The 21,088-nt window shown below is 46.0% G+C and overlaps 1 protein-coding gene across 2 annotated transcripts in view; it reads right to left on the reverse strand.

Moving 5' to 3' along the window:
• MERTK (MER proto-oncogene, tyrosine kinase) overlaps positions 1-21,088 on the reverse strand; it is a 137,146-nt gene that overhangs the window by 91,580 nt on the left and 24,478 nt on the right. For both annotated transcript variants that reach the window (XM_061431424.1, XM_061431425.1), the window contains exon 2: positions 2,274-2,694. In XM_061431424.1, the coding sequence (XP_061287408.1) occupies positions 2,274-2,694 (421 nt within the window). The remainder of the gene's footprint in view (positions 1-2,273; positions 2,695-21,088) is intronic.

Raw genomic sequence — 21,088 nt, forward strand, 5'->3', positions numbered from 1 at the left:
ACACAGATGTATTAAACAGTCTTTTGGACTCTGTGGGAGAGGGCGAGGGCACAATGATATGGGAGAATGGTATTGTAACATGTATATTATCATATGTGAAATGAATCGCCAGTCCAGGTTCAATGCATGAGACAGTGTACTCGGGGCTGGTGCACTGGGATGACCCAGAGGGATGGGATGGGGAGGGAGGTGGGAGAGGGGTTCAGGACGGGGAACATGTGTACACTCATGGCAGATTCAAGTCAATGTATGGCAAAACCAAAACAATATTGTAAAGTAAAATAAATTAATTAATTAAATTAAAAAACAAAAACAAAAAGACTGCCTACTCTAGGTGTAAAATTTCTCCAAGTCTTTTGAATATCTCATGGCCCTTCAGAGCTTTCAGTCAGGTGGTCCAATTCCATCTCTTTGGCAAGAAGGCCAAGAAAGACGTGGAGGCTCACTTCTGGTCTCATGGAAGCCAGTGGCAGGACCCCAACCTGGAACTCCCAGCCCAGACAGCAGGGCTGTGCTTCCCTTCTAAATGACCCTCGGTGGGACCAAGACTTTGGTTGGACTTCTGTTTTTATAAGCCTTTAAACCTTATTTATTATGAAATGGTGATTTTAGTTCTCCCATCAGAAGCTGTGTCTGTATAATGGAAAAATATCTGTGTTTTGCAGATGATGGAGAAAAAAATACAGTCAAGTCTCTCGAGGGGACTCAGTCACTAGCTGAGAATGGCAGCCCAGGAGACCGAGCCAGAGTTTAAATCGACCAATGAAACACATGCAAGTTGTTTTCTGTGCCTTGATGATGACCAAGATAACTTAGAAAATGCAGGAAAAACAAAGGGGGGTGGGGTAGGGAATCTTATCTAAGTGTTGACACACTAAACTCCAACTGGAGTCATCAGGTCTGTGGTAACTCAGAGGTGGTTTTTCTAAAAAGGAAACATACAGTGATTCACCCAAAGACATGACACAGCCTGGAAGTGGCCCAAACATCAGGTCAGAGAAAGTAAAAACAACAGATCAAAGAGGCTCCACTGGGCGTGGAGGAGTCCCAGAGAAAAGGCTCTTGCATCATTGCCACCGGGCTCCGACCTCATCTTGAGCTTTTAGTGACTACGGTCCGTGTGCACCTGCTAAGCTCCTTCAGTCGTGTCTGATTCTTTGCAACCCCATGGACTACAGCCCGCTAGACTTCTCCGACTGTGGGATTCTCCAGGCAAAAATACCAGAGTGGGTTGCCGTGCCCTCCTCCAGGGTACTGTCCCAACCCAGGGATCAAACCTGCATCCCTTACATCTCTTGCACTGGCGGGTATATTCTTCACCACTAGTGCCACCTGGTAAGCCTGACTACAGTCCACCTAATTCTAGAACTGTATATGCCAGGAGATCCTGATGTAAACACAAATGCCCTCCTGGCTAAGAGGAGACAGGAGGAGAGGGAGGGAATTCCCTGGAGCTCCCGTGGTTTAACTCCATGCTTCCACTGCAGAAATGCAGGGGACATGGGTTCGATCCCTGGTTGGGGAACTAACAACCCACAGTCACCTGACTCAGCCAAAAAAGAGAGAGGGAGAGAGAATGAAAAGGGATGGTGAGAAGAGGAGCCACTGTCTCACTGTCTCCAGGATCTGGCATATAAGGATGCAGTCCTTGGGATGATGAGTTATTGGGTTACGTCCTGGCCTGGCTTATCCTTGTCTCTCCCTCAACTCACTCTGCCTGGGCCAATACAAAGTGGAATGTTGAGATGGAGAGCCAAGTGCCTGAAGGTCTGTTTCAGCTTCCCAGACTTCAGACTTCCGGCCTTCTTCCCACCCCAACACGAGGTCAACATCTGTACAAGTATCTGTAGCCACAAGGGCTGCCGGGAGAGGAGGGAGGAAGAAGAGACAGAACAAACGAAAGGGATGCAGGGCTGCACCGTTTGACAAGCTCCACGCCCACCCAACGATTCTGATGTCTCCTCATGCCAGGCAAGGACACGGCTCTCACCCACTGGGAGAGCTCTGGAGTCCAGCAGGACTTGGGGGTACTTGCAGGCCCGCTGGGAAGAGCGTCTGATCACCAAGAATTCCACTGGGGCCAAAATCCAATGAAAAGAGATCAACAATACAATCGGCCATTAATCTACACTCTGAATGGACTGGTGGGGCTGCTAACACAGAAAACAAACGGCTGTTTTGCTTACTGACAAAAGCATAACATTTTCAAAATGTTATGAAAAAGCATATGCAAAAGCATAACATTTTCAAAGAAAGGGAGACAGAACACTTACCTGAAGGAAGCGATGACTGCTGTAACTTCTTTATCTGGATAAAACTGAGTAATTGCATGATGGGCCCCCAGCAATTCCTTCCCATCTTTCCACCAAGAAATAGTTGCACTGTCCTGGTACACGTTAGGTATGCTGATGGAGCAATTAAACTTGACATCTTTGTGTTCAGAAAGTATTATATGGCCAATCGTGTGATTAAACGCAAGGGGTGGTAGGAGCTCGGACCTGGCGGAGGTCACCCTGGGAAAGGCGACATTTCCAGGGTCTGGTGTTCCAGGCTGGATGGGTGGAGACACAGCGGTGGGCTGGTAGCGGCCAGTGTGAGCAAAGAAAAATGGCGTGTGGTCAGCCTGTAAGCTTCCTGGGAGAAAGCCAGAGAACGGCAGGTTGGGAATGGTTCCTTCCTTCATCTCAGCAATAGCTGCAAAACAGAATATCGGATTTTTAGCCTTTTTTTTTTTTTTTTAGGTATAATCCTTTCATTTTTTTCAACACATAAAAAACACATATGTGACAAACTTGGATCAAACTGAACATAAAAAAACTTCCTGTTTTCTTGAAAACACATAGTGGGTATCCTCCTCTGTCAACATGTTTCCTAACATGTATCTAATCTAACTGCTAATTCCACCATGTTAAATTTTTAAATTATTTTTTAATTGGAGGATAATTGCTTTACAATACGGTGTTGGTTTCTGTCATGCATCAACATGAATCAGCCATAAGCATACAGACATCCTCTCTCTTGAACCTCCCTCCCACCCCCCACCTCCCACCTCACACTCCATCCCAGCCCTTTAGGTTGTCACAGAACACCGAGTTTGACCTCCCTGCTTCACACAGCAAATTCCCACCAGCTATTTATTTTACATATGGTAAAAGAGCAATATTGCATAGGAACCTGGAATGTCAGGTCCATGAATCAAGGCAAATTGGAAGTGGTCAAACAAGAGATGGCAAGAGTGAACGTCAACATTCTAGGAATCAGCGAACTGAAATGGACTGGAATGGGTGAATTTAACTCAGATGATCATTATATCTATTACTGCGGGCAGGAATCCCTCAGAAGAAATGGAGTAGCCATCATGGTCAACAAAAGAGTCTGAAATGTAGTACTTGGATGCAATCTCAAAAACAACAGAATGATCTCTGTTCGTTTCCAAGGCAAACCATTCAATATCACAGTAATCCAAGTCTATGCCCCAACCAGTAACGCTGAAGAAGCTGAAGTTGAACGGTTCTAGACCTTTTAGATCTAACACCCAAAAAAGATGTCCTTTTCATTATAGGGGACTGGAATGCAAAAGTAGAAAGTCAAGAAACACCTGGAGTAACAGGCAAATTTGGCCTTGGAATATGGAATGAAGCAGGGCAAAGACTAACAGAGTTTTGCCAAGAAAACGCACTGGTCATAACAAACACCCTCTTCCAACAACACAAGAGAAGACTCTATACATGGACATCACCAGATGGTCAACACCGAAATCAGATTGATTATGTTCTTTGCAGCCAAAGATAGAGAAGCTCTATACAGTCAGCAAAAACAAGACCAGGAGCTGACTGTGGCTCAGACCATGAACTCCTTATTGCCAAATTCAGACTTAAATTGAAGAAAGTAGGGAAAACCACTAGACCATTCAGGTATGACCTAAATCAAATCCCTTATGATTATACAGTGGAAGTGAGAAATAGATTTAAGGGCCTAGATCTGATAGACAGAGTGCCTGATGAACTATGGAATGAGGTTCGTGACATTGTACAGGAGACAGGGATCAAGACCATTCCCATTGAAAAGAAATGCAAAAAAGCAAAATGGCTGTCTGAGGAGGCCTGACAAATAGCTGTGAAAAGAAAAGAAGCGAAAAGCAAAGGAGAAAAGGAAAGATATAAACATCTGAATGCAGAGTTCCAAAGAATAGCAAGAAGAGATAAGAAAGCCTTCCTCAGCGATCAATGCAAAGAAATTGAGGAAAACAACAGAATGGGAAAGACTAGGGATCTCTTCAAGAAAATCAGAGATACTAAAGGAACATTTCATGCAAAGATGAGCACGATAAAGGACAGAAATGGTATGGACCTAACTGAAGCAGAAGATATTAAGAAGAGATGGCAAGAATACACAGAAGAACTGTACAAAAAAGATCTTCATGAACCAGATAATCACGATGGTGTGATCACGGACCTAGAGCCAGACATCCTGGAATGTGAAGTCAAATGGGCCTTAGAAAGCATCATTACGAATAAAGCTAGTGGAGGTGATGGGATTCCAGTGGAGCTATTTCAAATCCTGAAAGATGATGCTGTGAAAGTGCTACACTCAATATGCCAGCAAAAGTGGAAAAGTCAGCAGTGGCCACAGGACTGGAAAAGGTCAGTTTTCATTCCAATCCCAAAGAAAGGCAATGCCAAAGAATGCTCAAACTACCGCACAATTGCACTCATCTCACACGCTAGTAAAGTAATGCTCAAAATTCTCCAAGCCAGGCTTCAGCAATATGTGAACTGTGAACTTCCTGATGTTCAAGCTGGTTTTAGAAAAGGCAGAGGAACCAGAGATCCAATTACCAACATCCGCTGGATCATATAAAAAGCAAGAGAGTTCCAGAAAAACATCTATTTCTGCTTTATTGACTATGCCAAAGCCTTTGACTGTGTGGATCACAAGAAACTGTGGAAAATTCTGAAAGAGATGGGAATACCAGACCACCTGATCTGCCTCTTGAGAAATTTGTATGCAGGTCAGGAAGCAACAGTTAGAACTGGACATGGAACAACAGACTGGGTCCAAATAGGAAAAGGAGTACATCAAAGCTGTATATTGTCACCCTGCTTATTTAACTTATATGCAGAGTACATCATGAGAAACGCTGGGCTGGAAGAAACACAAACTGGAATCAAGATCGCCGGGAGAAATATCAATAACCTCAGATATGCAGATGACACCACCCTTGTGGCAGAAAGTGAAGAGGAACTCAAAAGCTTCTTGATGAAAGTGAAAGTGGAGAGTGAAAAAGTTGGCTTAAAGCTCAACATTCAGAAAACGAAGATCATAGCATCCGGTCCCACCACTTCATGGGAAATAGATGGGGAAACAGTGGAAACAGTGTCAGACTTTATTTTTCTGGGCTCCAAAATCACTGCAGATGGTGACTGCAGCCATGAAATTAAAAGACGCTTACTCCTTGGAAGGAAAGTTATGACCAACCTAGATAGCATATTCAAAAGCAGAGACATTACTTTGCCAACAAAGGTCCGTCTAGTCAAGGCTATGGTTTTTCCAGTGGTCATGTATGGATGTGAGAGTTGGACTGTGAAGAAGGTTGAGCGCCAAAGAATTGATGCTTTTGAACTGTGGTGTTGGAGAAGACTCTTGAGAGTCCCTTGGACTGCAAGGAGATCCAACCAGTCCATTCTGAAGGAGATCAGCCCTGGGATTTCTTTGGAAGGACTGATGCTAAAGCTGAAACTCCAGTACTTTGGCCACCTCCTGTGAAGAGTTGACTCATTGGAAAAGACTCTGATGCTGGGAGGGATTGGGGGCAGGAGGAGAAGGGGATGACAGAGGATGAGATAGCTGGATGGCATCACTGACTTGATGGACGTGAGTCTGGGTGAACTCCGGGAGCTGGTGATGGACAGTGAGGTCTGGCGTGCTGCAATTCATGGGGTTGCAAAGTGTCGGACACGACTGAGTGACTGATCTGATCTGATGTGATCTGAATGTATACGTTCCCATGCTACTCTCTCTATTCATCCCACCCTCTTTTTTATTTAACGTTTTCACTTTTTGGCTGAGCCACACAGCATGTGGGATCTTTGTTCCCCAATTAGGGACTGAACCTGTGCCCTCTGCATTGGAAGGGCAGGGTCTTAACCACTGGACCACCAGGGAGGTCCTGGATTTTTAGCCTTTTAAATAATGGAGTTTCCCACGTAGGTTCCCAACTTTCTAGGCCAGCATGAGAGAGAACTGGACATCCTCAATATCCTCAGAAATCAGGATCAGAGTTTGTTTAACACACATGAATAGTGTGAATATTTTCTTTCACAATTTTATTCATTTGTAGACTTCCTTCTATAGAACACTTAAGCAATATAATCTTCACCATCAAAATTTTTTAAATTTGAGATATAATTGACATATATATATATATTAGTTCCAGGTGTATGGCAGAATGATTCCATATTTGTATAGTTTGCAAAATGACTGCCAGGATAAATCTAGTTAATATCCATTTTCACAAATGGAAATTTTTTTTCTTGTGATGAGAACTTTTAAGATCTACCATTAATAACTTTCAAATAGCCATTTGTGGGATTTTAGTTCCCTGATCCGGGATTGAACTTGGGACCTCAGCAATGACAGCACAGAGTCCTAACCGCTGGAACGCCAGGGAATTTCCTACGATACAGTATCACTAACTACAGTCAGCATGCTCGACATTACACCCCCAGGACTTAATTATTTTATAACTGGAAGTTTGTACCTTTGACCACCTTCACTCATTTTTGGAATTGTGACTCATTCCAAATCCCTCCTTCTTAACTCACCAGCATGGTGGGCAGGTGATGGCACCTGAGAGCGCCTCCCTTCTGCCCCGTCTGTCACCAGACTCGACGCAGCAGACTCGGCCAACAGTCTGGGAAAGGCTGCTACTGGTCACAACGGGGCACGTTTATAATTCTGGGGCCTCAGCACGACCCATTTCTAGGGACGGGGGAAAAAGTCATCGTGGGCTTGTGTCACCAGCTGTACAGTGACTTGGGGATTCTAGCAAAACGTCTGCCTGCTGGAATAGACCTGGAAATATTCTGATTTCATCTGACCCACAAGAGTTTCTAAAATTTCTGTTGTACTCTTAGTGTTAATGGCAGTTTGGGGAACATACATTCTGTACTATTAATAATTGTTATTTATTCAAACACATCAGGACTTCCCTGATGGTCCAGTGGTTAAGACTCAGCTCTTGCAATGCAGGGGACATGGATTCAATCCCTGGTTGGGAAACTAAGATCCTACATGCTGTGTGGCATGGCCAAAAATAAAAGGCACATTCCATGGGGGGAAAGAGCATTTTTAAAAAACCTTATCAACAAAAAAGCACATTGACCACAGGTGGTGAGATAGGCAGGGAGGAGAGACACAGGCTGGCATGTTGTGGGTGAGTGATGGGGGTACACAGAGGCACCTCGTCCTGCACAAGGGCTGTGCTTCCTGCCACTCTCAGGATATCACACCTCCCGGGCTCTCTGAGTGTGTGTGTGTGTGTGTGCGCAGAGCGGGCAGATTAAGCAAATAACAACAAAAGACGCTCAGTTAAACTTGAACTTCAGATAAACAACAAGTAACTTTTAATGTAAGTATTCAGTTAAGTACATATTTGGTGGATAGAGGTACAAGCAGATTTGGGGGTAGAAGGAGGAATCAGAATTTATTCCTCTGGCTTCCTCCCTTCAGGTCACTTTGGACCACACTCATCCCTCAATGGAGGGCTGTACTTCCTGCCTCAATGGACTTCCTGACAGAAGTCCTCTCTACCCAGCTCTCTCTCCCACCAGGGAGACTCTCATGGTTGCTGTACTTGGGAACTGCTTTCTGGGTGAACTCCAGGTTGAAGGACAAGCGGTTTCACTCTAAAAACAGGGAAAGCTTGTTGCTTGTTCTTGAGGCTGAGGTCTCGGGGGCTCTTGGAGTGCCCGCGTTCTTTGCAGCCTCTGGGAGAGGTCTTTGTGGGTCAGCTGCTGGCTGGCCTGGAGCCCGGTCATCCAGACAGATGAGCGTGCTATGATGGGAGCTGTCCCTTATTCCAAGGAGTCGAGATCAGAGTGACTATACCAAAAGGGGCCCCTGCCCCTCCTGTCACCCTCACGCCAGGCAAATTTTACGCACAGGGATGGTAGGAAGAGGTGAAGTCCATCTTCTCTGATGTTGGGGTCCCTTCTGCAGTTATGGATGCTCTGGCTATTTATCTGGTCTGTCTGCAGACCCTCCTCAAGAACACTCTTTTTCTACAGGCTTCAAAACACTTACAATTCACTTGTGCCTCTTAGAGGCCAACTTACCTGCAGCACTTCCTATTTGTTGAGCTTGGGAGTCAGAGGTTTTGTCCAAATAACTTTTCTTTCTTTTTTTTTTTTGGCCACACTATATGACATGCAGGATCTTACTTCCCTGACCAGGGATTAAACCCATGTCCCATGCAGTGGAAGCCTGGAGTCTTAACCACTGGACCACCAGGGAAGTCTCCAACTTTTTTGTTGTATGTTAAATATAGGGCAAAAAAAAGTAGACTGGGAGAAGCAGGTAATACTTCTTTTGGTTTGTTTCATTTCCTTAAAAACACTGAATATTTCTAATTATAAAGATAGCACAAGTCTGATGTAAAAAATTCAAATATTTATGGGAGCACAGAAAGTATAAGATGGAAACCTATTTTATAATCCCAACCCTGCAAGATAACCTCTGATTACAGTTTAGGGTATAAGCTTCAGTTTCCTATGAGCTGAGCAGCTCACCGAACAAACTAATGGCAAAGCCACCCAGTCAGATGACATCACTGAAACTGGGGCACAGCCAAAACCCGTAATCACTATGGATGGTTTAAAAGATAACTAATCTCCAGAATTTGATTTGCCAGAAGCTGGTACAGTATGATTTAACTGCTAACATTATTTATACAGCACTTGCAGGTCTAAGATTAGCTATGACTGTCAAATGGGATACAGAAAGGCAAATGTCCCAGGAGAGGGGGAGCATAGAGTCCCAGGAGTTACAGGGGGGATGGGACACAGCTAACTGTGTGTTGGGGAAGGCCCCCCCAGTCCCCACCCCACTCTGTCTAGTTAACCTCCCATGTCAGGGGCTCGGGACACAGCTAACTGTGACGGGGGGAAGGCCGCCCCAGTCCCCACCCCACTCTGTCTAGTTAACCTCCCACGTCAGGGGCTCGGAACCGCCATTTTTGTAGTATTTGCTGTAATAGCTCCTCAATTCTTTCTCTGCTGCTGGACTGACTGAAAGCCCCACACTGCAGTCAGGTCCTAGGAGGCACTCAAAATATTACAGGTTTGTTGAATGAGTAAGTAAAGGAATGAATTAAAGGAGGGGTAGGGGAAGAGGGACAGGGTTTCAAGGGGCCAAGGTGATGGAAAACTAGAGGGAAAGGAAGAAGCCCTAAGAGTTTGGGAATACCAATTTAGCTTCAGGGTGGCACTTCTGTGCTAGGAGAAAAAGAGATAAAGTGGAATTAGAGAACGTCCCTGGTGGCCCAGTGGTTAAGACTCCTCACTCCCAATGCAAGGGGCTTGGATTCGATCCCTGGGCAGGGAACTAGATCCCACACGCCACAGCTAAGACCCAGAGCAGCCAACTAAATAAAAATTTTTTTAAAAAATGGAATTAGGCTGAACGTGGAGAGCCCTGTATCCCAGCTGAGGCAGGAGGGATGCCTGGAAGATTTCTGAGCAGGGGAGGAAGATAAGAGCTGTGCTCGACCAGGACACAGGAGGGAGGAAGAGGAGCAAGAAGGAGAGGCCAGGAAGTGGGAAACCCAGAAGGAAGACATTAAGGCCTAACTATGGGAGCAGCTGGGAAGTAATAGAAAGAATGCAGGAGACAGACAGGGCCGATCCTGGCAGTGCTCTCAGCACTACCATCATTCCAAAAGGAAAGGTCAGTTTCAGATGCAAATTACTATATACAGAGTGGATAACCAACAAGGTTCTACTGTACAGCACAGGGAGCTATATTCAATAGAAAATGTTAGTCATTCAGTCATGTCCGACTCTTTGTGACCCCATGGACTGCAGCCTGCCTGGCTCCTCTGTTCATGGGATTCTCCAGGCGAGAACACTGGAGGGGGTTGCCATTTCCTTCTCCAGGGGATCTTCCCGACCCAGCGACTGAACTCATGATTCCTGAATTCCAGGCAGATTCTTTACCATCTGAGGCACCAGGGAAGCCCACATTAAATATCCTGTGATAAACCATGATGCAAAAGAATATGAAAATAGACATATATATACATACATGATATATAATACTGAATCACTTTGTTGTATACCTGCAACTAACACAACAATGTAAATCAGCTATACTTCAATAAAATGAATTTTAAAATACACTAAAAAAAAAAAAATGTCACGGGACTTCCCTGGCTGTCCAGTGGTTAACACGTCACCGTCAGGTGCAAAGGGCGCAGGTTCAAATCCCGGTCAGGGAGCAAAGATTCCACATGCCTCCCAGCCAAAAAACCAAAACAAAAAACAGAAGCAATATTGTAACAAATTTAGCACAGACTTTTTAACAAATGGTCCATGTCAAAAAAAATCTTAAAAAAAAAAGAGGTAAATTGGACACAAATATTGAGGAAGGACATAATCTCCAGACTCAGAATAGTTCTCAGAAGTGGCCATTTGGCAGGTTAATCCTGGCCGAGGTTTCAAGAGCAGGGCCCCCATTGGGAACATGGGGATGGTAATAATGGTGCCCCATACGATCACCAACAGAAATAAAAGAGTCATTGCTATGTCTGGCTCATCATAAGCACTCAATAAACATTAGCTGTTAGTACTTAAATTATTTTCTCTTTTTATTGTGAATCCATAAAATCTGCCACGGCCTAATCCTTAAGAATCACTGTTCACAGGGGTTGACACCGGGGGCTGAACAACCACACAGGCTCAGCGAGGTCCTCACTGCAGAGCTCTGGCAAGAGGTGTGTCTGGGGTGGGGTGTTTCCATTCACACAGTCTTCAGTGTAAATGGGGCTTCACAGTGTGTGCTATACAGTGCATAGCCTCCCCAGACCTACGACCCATGAGGTGGTCTTGACTAAATGAACATAGACAATGTGGAAAAAGGCACAGTGAGAACCGCTCCAAGGTTTTGGACCCCAGGGTCAGGGCAATGATCAGTTAGAAATGACACTGGGGCTTCCCTGGTGGCTCAGGGATAAAGGATCTGCCTGCCAATGCAAGAGATTGGGGTTTGATCCCTGGTCCGGGAAGATCCTACGTGCTGCACAGCAGCTAAGCTCTTGGGCCACAATGACTGAGTCTGTGCCCTAGAGCCTGGGAGCTGCAGCGACTGAAGTCCACGTGCCCTCGAGTCTGTGCTCAGTAAGGAGAGAAGCCACCACAACGAGAAGCCTGCACGTCACAACTCGAGTGGCTCCCGCTCACCACACCCGAAGAAAGGCCCGTGCAGCCGTGGAGACCCAGCATCAACAAGTAAACAAAAATTATTCTTAAAAAATAAGTGCTATTTTAAGCTGCTAATCTTTCAGTGTTCTACGTCAGTTGTAAAATGCCCCTCCCTCTGTTTTTCCTCAAAGAAGTGGAACACTTTAAAATTATTTGGGGGCGAGTGATGGTGGGAGGATGAGAGTAGATCAAAAATTTTAAAGTTTTTGATTTTTATTACCACGTTCTCATTAGTGCATCTTCAAGAAGACACACGCGAACGTGCTGGGCCTGTCTGATGGTCCTCATTGTGGAGACCATTTTTCCAGCCCATGTCAGAGATGTATCAAACAGCACAGCCCCAAACTTAAAGAGGATTTCATCCTTTCTCCACAGAACAGGTGGAAAAGCAGGCTGCTTTTGAAATTCAGCAGAAATCGTTCCTCCTCTTCTTTTCCCTCTCTTCTTCTTTTAAGGTTACTTCCTTGTATGGAGTGGACAGTAGCTAAAGTGGGACGTTTTGCCTCACAAACAGACACAGTTGAGCAATCTGGATGAGCGGCCTCCCACTCACGTCCAAGCACAGCTGCCCAGGGGTTCCAGCAGCTGCGTTTGCCAACCCCAGGGGCCACACCCATCCTGGAGTTGGTCATGGAGCGCCCCTGCCCTGTGCCCATGCGTTTCCAGCCCTTGACCAAGGTCACCTTCATAAAGACAAGGGACTGTGTATCCACTGTCTTCCTCCAGTGCTCAGGTCGGGGGACAGGCTCCAGGAGATAAGATTAGCAAATGTTTCTCTAGCCAACGAGTATGTGATTAGATCTATTGTCCACTGTGTGGGGTTTGCCAGGTTCTTCTGAACAAATCTACCTGTAGCTTCCCTGAAGACTGGAACTGGCATTCTCTGAACCCAGGCTGATGCCTGGCATGGAGTCAACATGCAGTGAGCATCTATGGGATAAATGAGTGTGATACAGGCAGGGGACACTGCTATGACCGGAAGCGGGACAGTGGTGGGGCTGGAGCCAGGGCTCTGCAGCAGTACCTCTTCCCCCAACCACAGTGAAACTGTGGAGGGGCAGATACTGAGGGGTCGTGGTCTCTCAGGCTCAAAACTGGTGCATGAGGGGACACTAAGGAAAGAGCTACTTTCTGAACCAAAAATTGAGTTGATTGATCCAGCAATGCCAGGTGGCGCAGTGATAAAGAATCCACCTGGCAATGCAGGAGACTCAGGAGGTGTGGGTTCAATTCCAGGGTCTGGAAGATTCCCCTGGAGAAGGAAATAGCAACCTACCCCAGTATTCTTGCCTGGAGAATCCCATGGACCTGGTGGACTATAGTATGCGGGTTGCAAACAGTCAGACTCGACTGAGTGACTGAATGCATGATCCAGCAATTCCACTCCTGGGCATGTATCTGGACAAAAGTCTAATTCAAAAAGATACATGCACCCTTATGTTCCTATCAGCACTGTTCACAACAGATAAGACACATAAAACAACCTAAATGTCTATCGACAGATGAGTGACTAAAGAAGATGTGGTTCAGTTTCAGTTCAGTCTCTCAATCGTGTCAGACTCTTTGCAACCCCATGAACTGCAGCACGCCAGACCTCCCTGTCCAACACCAACTCCCAGAGTTCACCCAAACCCATGTCCATTGAGTCCGTGATGCCATCCAACCATGTCATCCTCTGTCATCCCCTTCTCCTCCTGCCTTCAATCTTTTCCAGCATCAGGGTCTTTTCCAATGAGTCAGCTCGTCGCATCAGGTGGCCAAAGTATTGGAGTTTCAGCTTCAACATCAGTCCTTCCAATGAACACCCAGGACTGATCTCCTTTAGGATGGACTGGTTGGATCTAAAGAAGATGTGGTACATATATACAATGGAACATTACTCAGCCATAAAAAGAAGGAAATAATGCCATCTGCAGCAACACGATGGAACTAGAGCTTATCACACTAAGTGCAGTAAGTCAGAGAAAGACAAACACCGTACGATATCACTCGCATGCGGAATCTAAACCATGACACAAATGAACATATCTATGAAACAGATGCACAGATAGAGAGCACACGTGGTTACCATGGAGGAGAGGAGATGGGGAGTGTGGATTGGGATCAGTAGAGTTTACATCTAGGGTTAACAACTTCGCTGGACCACCACCAAGGAAGCCCTGAACCCGACCTCTTGAACACCGGAAGGAGGAATTTTTGGGCTTTGTGGAATGAGTGCTGGGACTAACAGGTGAGGTCTGTCTCAGAAAATGCGTAGAACAGCAACATGGCAGCTACATCATTGCCACCCATGAATGAGAGGAAAAATCATACTTCCAGTCAGGAGGGCCTAGAGGAGCTATCCCACGTTGAAGGTCAGGAAGGGCAGCGGTGAGGCGATACCCTTGTCCAAGGTAAGGAGCAGCGGCTACACTTTGCTGGAGCAGCCATGAAGAGATACCCCACGCCCAAGGTAAGAGAAACCCAAGTAAGATGTGTTGTAAGAGGGCATCAGAGGGCAGACACACTGAAACCATACTCACAGGAAACTAGTCAATCTAATCACGCTAGGACCACAGCCTTGTCTAACTCAATGAAACTAAGCCATGCCCGTGGGGCAACCCAAGATGGGCAGGTCATGGTGGAGAGATCTGACAGAATGTGGTCCGCTGGAGAAGGGAATGGCAAACCACTTCAGTATTCTTGCCTTGAGAAGCCCATGAACAGTATGAAAAGGCAAAATGATAGGATACTGAAAGAGGAACTCCCCAGGTCAGTAGGTGCCCAATAGGCTACTGGAGATCAGTGGAGAAATAACTCCAGAAAGAATGAAGGGATGGAACCAAAGCAAAAACAATACCCAGCTGTGGATGTGACTAGTGATAGAAGCAAGGTCCAATGCTGTAAAGAGCAATATTGCATAGGAACCTGGAATGTCAGGTCCATGAATCAAGGCAAATTGGAAGTGGTCAAACAAGAGATGGCAAGAGTGAACGTCGATATTCTAGGAATCAGCGAACTCAAATGGACTGGAATGGGTGAATTTAACTCAGATGACCATTATATCTACTATTGTGGACAGGAATCCCTCAGAAGAAATGGAGTAGCCATCATGGTCAACAAAAGAGTCCATAATGCAGTATTTGGATGCAATCTCAAAAATGACAGAATGATCTCTGTTCGTTTCCAAGGCAAACCATTCAAAATCACAGTAATCCAAGTCTATGCCCCAACCAGTAACGCTGAAGAAGCTGAAGTTGAACAGTTCTATAAAGACCTACAAGACCTTTTAGATCTAACACCCAAAAAAGATGTCCTTTTCATTATAGGGGACTGGAATGCAAAAGTAGGAAGTCAAGAAACACCTGGAGTAACAGGCAAATTTGGCCTCGGAATACAGAATGAAGCAGGGCAAAGACTAATAGAGTTTTGCCAAGAAAATGCACTGGTCATAGCAAACACCCTCTTCCAACAACGCAAGAGAAGAATCTACACATGGACATCACCAGATGGTCAACACCGAAATCAGATTGATTATGTTCTTTGCAGCCAAAGATGGAGAAGCTCTATACAGTCAACAAAAGCAAGACTGGGAGCTGACTGTGGCTCAGATCATGAACTTCTTATTACCAAATTCAGACTTAAATTGAAGAAAGTAGGGAAAACCACTAGACCATTCAGGTATGACCTAAATCAAATCCCTTATGATTATACAGTGGAAGTGAGAAGTAGATTTAAGGGCCTAGATCTGATAGAGTGCCTGATGAACTATGGAATGAGGTTCGTGACATTGTATAGGAGACAGGGATCAAGACCATCCTCCTGGAAAAGAAATGCGAAAAAGCAAAATGGCTATCTGGGGAGGCCTTACAAATAGCTATGAAAAGAAGAGAAGCGAAAAGCAAAGGAGAAAAGGAAGATAGAAGCATCTGAATGCAGAGTTCCAAAGAATAGCAAAAAGAGATAAGAAAGCCTTCCTCAGCGATCAATGCAAAGAAATTGAGGAAAACAACAGAATGGGAAAGACTAGAGATCTCTTCAAGAAAATTAGAGATACCAAGGGAACATTTCATGCAAAGATGGGCTCGATAAAGGACAGAAATGGTATGGACCTAACAGAAGCAGAAGATATTAAGAAGAGGTGGCAAGAATACACAGAAGAACTACACAAAAAAGATCTTCACGACCCAGATAATCACGATGATGTGATCACTGACCTAGAGCCAGACATCCTGGAATGTGAAGTCAAGTGGGCCTTAGGAAGCATCACTACGAACAAAGCTAGTGGAGGTGATGGAATTCCAGTTGAGCTATTTCAAATCCTAAAAGACGATGCTGTGAAAGTGCTGCACTCAATATGCCAGCAAATTTGGAAGACTCAGCAGTGGCCACAGAACTGAAAAAGGTCAGTTTTCATTCCAATCCCAAAGAAAGGCAATGCCAAAGAATGCTCAAACTACCGCACAATTGCACTCATCTCACATGCTAGTAAAGTAATGTTCAAAATTCTCCAAGCCAGGCTTCAGCAATATGTGAACCGTGAACTTCCTGATGTTCAAGCTGGTTTTAGAAAAGGCAGAGGAACCAGAGATCCAATTGCCAACATCCGCTGGATCATGGAAAAAGCAAGAGAGTTCCAGAAAAACATCTATTTCTGCTTTATTGACTATGCCAAAGCCTTTGACTGTGTGGATCACAAGAAACTGTGGAAAATTCTGAAAGAGATGGGAATACCAGACCACCTGACCTGCCTCTTGAGAAATCTGTATGCAGGTCAGGAAGCAACAGTTAGAACTGGACATGGAACAACAGATTGGTTCCAAATAGGAAAAGGAGTACGTCAAGGCTGTATACTGTCACCCTGCTTATTTAACTTATATGCAGAGTACATCATGAGAAACGCTGGGCTGGAAGAGCACAAGCTGGAATCAAGATTGCCAGGAGAAATATCAATAACCTCAGATATGCAGATGACACCACCCTTATGGCAGAAAGTGAAGAGGAACTCAAAAGCCTCTTGATGAAAGTGAAAGTGGAGAGTGAAAAAGTTGGCTTAAAGCTCAACATTCAGAAAACAAAGATCATGGCATCTGGTCCCATCACTCCATGGGAAATAGTTGGGGAAACAGTGGAAACAGTGGCAGACTTTATTTTTGGGGGCTCCAAAATCACTGCAGATGGTGACTGCAGCCATGAAATTAAAAGATGCTTACTCCTTGGAAGGAAAGTTATGACCAACCTGGATAGCATATTCAAAAGCAGAGATATTACTTTGCCAACAAAGATCTGTGTAGTCAAGGCTATGGTTTTTCCTGTGGTCATGTATGGATGTGAGAGTTGGACTGTGAAGAAGGCTGAGCGCCGAAGAATTGATGCTTTTGAACTGTGGTGTTGGAGAAGACTCTTGAGAGTCCCTTGGACTGCAAGGAGATCCAACCAGTCCATTCTGAAGGAGATCAGCCCTGGGATTTCTTTGGAAGGAATGATGCTAAAGCTCAAACTCCAGTACTTTAGGCACCTCATGTGAAGAGTTGACTCATTGGAAAAGACTCTGATGGTGGGAGGGATTGGGGGCAGGAGGAGAAGGGGACGACAGAGGATGAGATGGCTGGATGGCATCACTGACTCAATGGACGTGAGTCTGGGTGAACTCCGGGAGTTGGTGATGGACAGGGAAGCCTGGCGTGCTGCGATTCATGGGGTTGCAAAGAGTCAGACACGACTGAGTGAACTGAACTGAACTGAGTCTGTGATGGCCAAAGAACTCTAAGGAATCTCCCCAGGGCTGGTCACCACCCTCTCCCAGCAGGAGAATCTTCTGATTCTCTTGAAGATGTAGGACCACACCCAAGGTGGATCAAGGGGAAAAGCAGTAGCTACTGAAATGGCAGGACTCAGAGTAGTGGGTGGAGTGGCAGCCTTCCGCCACCTCCTGACCCTGGAGTCCCTCCAGGCTGTGGGAGGAGAGCTAGGCAAGGCAGCAGCCCGTGTGGGAGCGAGAATGAAGACTGCCGCTCAGTCAGCCTGCTTTATTACCCCAGGACCCGGGGAGGGACCGGAAGCACCTTGGCCAGATGGGTCAAATAAGGGCAGGGATTCATGGGGTCGCAAAGAGTCAGACACGACTGAGGGACTGAACTGAACTGAAGCGTCAGTCATATAACCCACATCTGGCTCTTTGTACTTCTTTTCAGACAACAGAACAGGTAGTGACATGAGCTGACCTCTCTGAAATTCAGCCTCAAAATCCAGAGGCCCAGAGAAGGCTGCAAGAGTGAGGACTCATTGCTGAACTCTTAGGGGTTTCATGCTCCCCACTGCAGAGCAGGAGTGGGCCAGGAGGATTTGCTTTTGTTGTTTCGTCGCTAAGTCATGTCTGACTCTTTGCAATCCCAAGGACTGTAGCCCGCCCAGCTCCTCTGTCCATGGGATTCTCCAGGCAAGAATACTGGAGTGGGTTGCCATTACCTTCTCCAGGGGATCTTCCAGACCTGGGGATTGAACCCACATCTCCTACATTGGCAGATGGGTTCTTTATCACTGAGTAACCCGGGAAGCCTAGGATGTGCTTTGCCCAGGAGCTAAGAGTTCCTCAGCCCCTCTGTCCCAGGATGACATTTGCTATCAAGCAGCCCCCATGGCTGGAAGGAGAAAGGCCCCCTTCTGGGGTGGGCTTGCAGTTCACAGAAAAGGCTTTTGGCACCTGGAATCCTGTTGGTGACCACTTCCCTGTCCCCCTCCCCTGTCATACCCCCTGTCCCCCCACCCCAGGAGAGAGGGCTGCATGTGGACCAGAGGACACCGCTTCCGTGTGTGCCCTCCTCCCTGGCTGATATTTGAATCATGTCCCTGAGTGGCTTCTCTGTCACTCGGTTAAAAACTGATCCTCTCATCCCCAAAACTGGCTGAGGCCAAACCCAGAACAAGCAAAAACTTTCTACTTAGTATCGAGTCACTTATGAAAACGGGAGTCTCAATTGATAAAGAGAAGCAATGCTGATAAGAGGACATTTTTTCAAAAACCTTTCAATCTGAAATCCCTTGACCTGATTGCTACCAAACTATAAATGATAAACATGAGCACTCTGCCACTTGGAGAAAATTTATCAGTGCAGCAAAAGCCTGCAAGGCAGAAACCACGAGCTGACCTGAGGAAGGGGGCCCCAGCAGGGGCTTTACCGGAAAGAAAGAGGAATAATTGGTAGGTTGCATATGCCTGGAGGGGTCACAGCCTCAGCAGAAAAAAAAACAGGGACGCCAGTGAACTGAGAGCTGCACAGAGAAGAAAGTGGGGCTGGTATGAAACAGTGTTGGCAGGCCAGAGTTTCTACATGGGTGGGGGGTGGGGTGAGGGGAGAGGGTTGGACTAGTTGCCAGATTAATAAGCAGAATGCCCCAGTTATACTCGAACTTCAAATAAACAATGCCCATGTGGTTTATACTTAGTTAAATAAATACAACTTAGTCTCTTTCAGCACAAACCGGCTGGAGCCACTGTCCAGGGAGTTCATTTTCACCCCCGCCCCCATAGACTGGCCTCCTAGGGCAGAGAGCAGAGTGAGGAGGGGGTGTGAAGGGGCAAACAAGGGCCCCAACACACTAAGCCCGCTACCCACCCTCTCTGAGCCCTGACCTGAGGGAGTGCAAGGGCCTGGGCCTCGGAGCCAAACCCATGATTATCAGGTTGATTCTACTTCCGTCGGTCCCCCCCATACACTGGCTCAATAAAAAATGTGGAGCTGAGGTAGGAGACGGTGGGCCTCTGCCCTGGACACCTGGTGTTTGTCAAGTGGAGTAAAACTGAACCTCTGTTCTCACTCAGACACTCCAAGGACAAAACTAGTGGCAGAAGCTGAGCTCTGCTGAAAAAGAGATGAGGTGTCCACTCCAGAGGTCAAAGAAACTTTCCTGTCTACACATGCACAGGAAGGCTTCTTGGGGACTGAAAAGGAGCTGACCCCCACCGCATAATGTGTGGACATACACTCACAGGCCTCTGGTGGGATCCATCTTAGAAAAAAGTTGCACATACATTTTGGGGAGGGTCCACAGACCACAACTGTACATGGAACAACAGACCAGTTCCAAATCGGGAAAGGAGTATGTCAAGGCTGTATATTGTCACCCTGCTTATTTTTAACTTATATGCAGACTACATCTTGAGAAACGCTGGGCTGGATGAAGCACAAGCTGGAGTCAAGATTTCCACGGGAAATATCAGTAACCTCAGATACACAGATGATACCACCCTTATGGCAGAAAGTGAAGAACTAAAGAGCCTCTTGATGAAAGTGAAAGTGGAGAGTGAAAAAGTTGGCGTAAAGCTCAAAGTTCAGAAAACTAAGATCATAGCATCTGGTCCCATCACTTCATGGCAAATAGATGGGGAAACAGAGGAAACAGTGACAGACTTCACTTTGGGGGACTCCAAAACCATGGTGACTGCAGCCACGAAATTAAAAGGTGCTTACTCCTTGGAAGAAAAGTTATGACCAACCTAAATAACATATTAAAAAGCAGAGACATTACTTTGCCAACAAAGGTCCGTCTAGTCAAGGCTATGGTTTTTCCAGTGGTCGTGTATGGATGTGAGAGTTGGACCATAAACAAAGCTCAGAGCCGAAGAATTGATGCTTTTGAATTGATGCTCCAACTGTGGTGCTGAAGACTCTTGAGAGTCCCTTGGACTGCAAGGAGATCCAACCAGTCTAAGCTAAAGGAAATCAGTCCTGAATATTCACTGGAAGGACTGATGCTGAATCTGAAACTCCAATACTTTGGCCACCTGATGCGAAGAACTGACTCATTTGAAAAGACTCTGATGCTGGGAAAGATTGAGGGTGGGAGGAGAAGGGGACGACAGAGGATGAGATGGTTGGATGGCATCACCGACTCAATGGACATGGGTTTGGGTGGACTCTGGGAGTTGGTGATGGACAGGGAGACCTGGTGTACTGCGGTTCAAGGGGTTGCAAAGAGTCGGACACGGCTGAGCGACTGAACTGAACTGAACTGAGTGAGCAGGCGCACAGTAAGGAGGTGATGTAAATCACTTATACAGGACAGTCCTCCCAGGTCTTCGTTTACCTTTGGCCAATTATCTTGTTTCTTTCTTAACACCTGACTGGCCCGTTCAGTTCAGTTCAGTTCAGTTACTCAGTTGTGTCCAACTCTTTGCAACCCCATGAACCACAGCACACCAAGCCTCCCTGTCCATCACCAATTCCCAGAGTCCACCCAAACCCATGTCCATTGAGTTGGTGATGCCATCCAACCATCTCATCCTCTGTCATCCCCTTCTCCTCCCGCCCTCAATCTTTCCCAGCATCAGGGTCTTTTCAAATGAGTCAGCTCTTTGCATCAGGTAGCCAAAGTATTGGAGTTTCAGATTCAGCATCAGTCCTTTCAATGATTGACTGGGTCAATCTCCTTGCAGTTCAAGGGACTCTCAAGAGTCTTTTCCAACACCACAGTTCAAAAGAATCAATTCTTCAGCACTCAGCTTTCTTTATAGACCAACTCTCACATCCATATATGACTACTGGAAAAACCATAGCCTTGAGTAGATGGACCTTTGTTGGCAAAATAATGTCTCTGCTTTTTAATATGCTGTCTAGGTTGGTCATAATTTT

This window comes from Bos javanicus, chromosome 11, assembly GCF_032452875.1.
Source record: "Bos javanicus breed banteng chromosome 11, ARS-OSU_banteng_1.0, whole genome shotgun sequence".
NCBI lineage: Eukaryota > Metazoa > Chordata > Mammalia > Artiodactyla > Bovidae > Bos > Bos javanicus.